Source organism: Arachis ipaensis, chromosome B08 (assembly GCF_000816755.2).
Source record: "Arachis ipaensis cultivar K30076 chromosome B08, Araip1.1, whole genome shotgun sequence".
Classification (NCBI taxonomy): Eukaryota; Viridiplantae; Streptophyta; class Magnoliopsida; order Fabales; family Fabaceae; genus Arachis; species Arachis ipaensis.
The window spans coordinates 129,372,919-129,374,188 of NC_029792.2; the positions used below are offsets into that span (position 1 = coordinate 129,372,919).

General features: G+C 32.3%; 1 protein-coding gene across 1 annotated transcript in view; it reads right to left on the minus strand.

Annotated features, from left to right (window-relative positions):
- The window catches only part of LOC107613773 (probable inactive leucine-rich repeat receptor-like protein kinase At3g03770), a gene marked incomplete in the record, with an annotated part of 7,556 nt that overhangs the window by 5,715 nt on the left and 571 nt on the right, over positions 1-1,270 (minus strand). The window contains 1 exon segment of the mRNA XM_021110219.1: positions 1-1,011. Within this exon segment, the coding sequence (XP_020965878.1) occupies positions 1-881 (881 nt within the window).

Genomic DNA, 1,270 nt, shown 5'->3' on the forward strand with positions numbered 1-1,270 from the left:
AGCATTTGAAGCATACTTAGTTTACCATATTGCTTTGGAATTTCACCTGAGAATGAGTTCCTGCTTAGGAAAAGATTCTTCAATCCTTTTGGCATTGGAGGAAGTGTTGAATCCAAGTTGTTCCAACTCAAATCCAAGTGTTCCAAGTTGCTCAAACCATTGAAATCTTGCAATCCACCAGAAATATTGTTGTTTGAAATATCAATCTCATTGAGGGTGTTGATGCCAAGAATTGAATTTGGAAAATGACCCTTCAACTTGTTGTTCTTCAAACTGAGATATGATAAATTACTTGATGAGTTGAAGAACAAGGTTGGAATAGTACCATTGAAGAAGTTATCACCCAAATTAAGAGTTTTGAGATTCACCATTGTTGAAATCTTTGGAGGGATTGATCCATAGAGAAAATTGGAACTCAAATCCAAGTGTTGAAGATCATAAAGCCTATGAATCCTATCAGGTAATGGACCCCAAATTCCCAAAGAAACAAGCTTCAGAACTCTAAGGTTAGTTAACCTTGCTAAAGTAGCAACAAAAGAATCCATTGAAAACCCTTGTGAAAGTGTTTGATCTTGAATTGCATAACCATCAAATCCTTCATGTTCTTCTCTAAATTTGCTTTGTGTCTTGTCACCAATAATCAGAAGTTCAGTGACAAAGTTCTCATTGCATGAAACATTCACTTGTTGTGTTGAAGAACAAAGATTTGTCCAACGATCTTTCCAAATATCCAATGGCTTTGGATATTCTAAGTGCTTTTTCAGTTGAAGAAGCACAAGTGTTTGAGAAGATTGTAACTGCTGAGCATTGCAATTAACAACATGAAAGACACACCAAACTGAACATAACAGCACAAGAACCAAGTCTTGGAAGGACCCCATTGACAAAAATTCTGTCTTCAAGTGGCTTCAAGGAGGAACAAAACAACTAGCATATATGAAGAAAAGAATCCAATGGAAAATCAGAACTTGTCCTTAAATCTTAATTTGCCATTAAGATGATACCTGAAACCTTGAAACCAATGTCAGAAAAAAAGAAAAATAAATGGGGTGTGAGTATATGACTACATCATAGCTTAAAAGCCCCCTTAAAAACTATATCTATATAGAAACATTAAAAGTACAATTGAAAATTTTGTGAAGAAAAAAGTGAAAATAGTAAAAATAATAAAATTTTATTTTATTTTTTTTATTTTTTGTTTTTATTTTTTTTCAAAATTCATAAAATAAAAAATATTAAAAATAAAAAATAATATAAACCAAACACATCC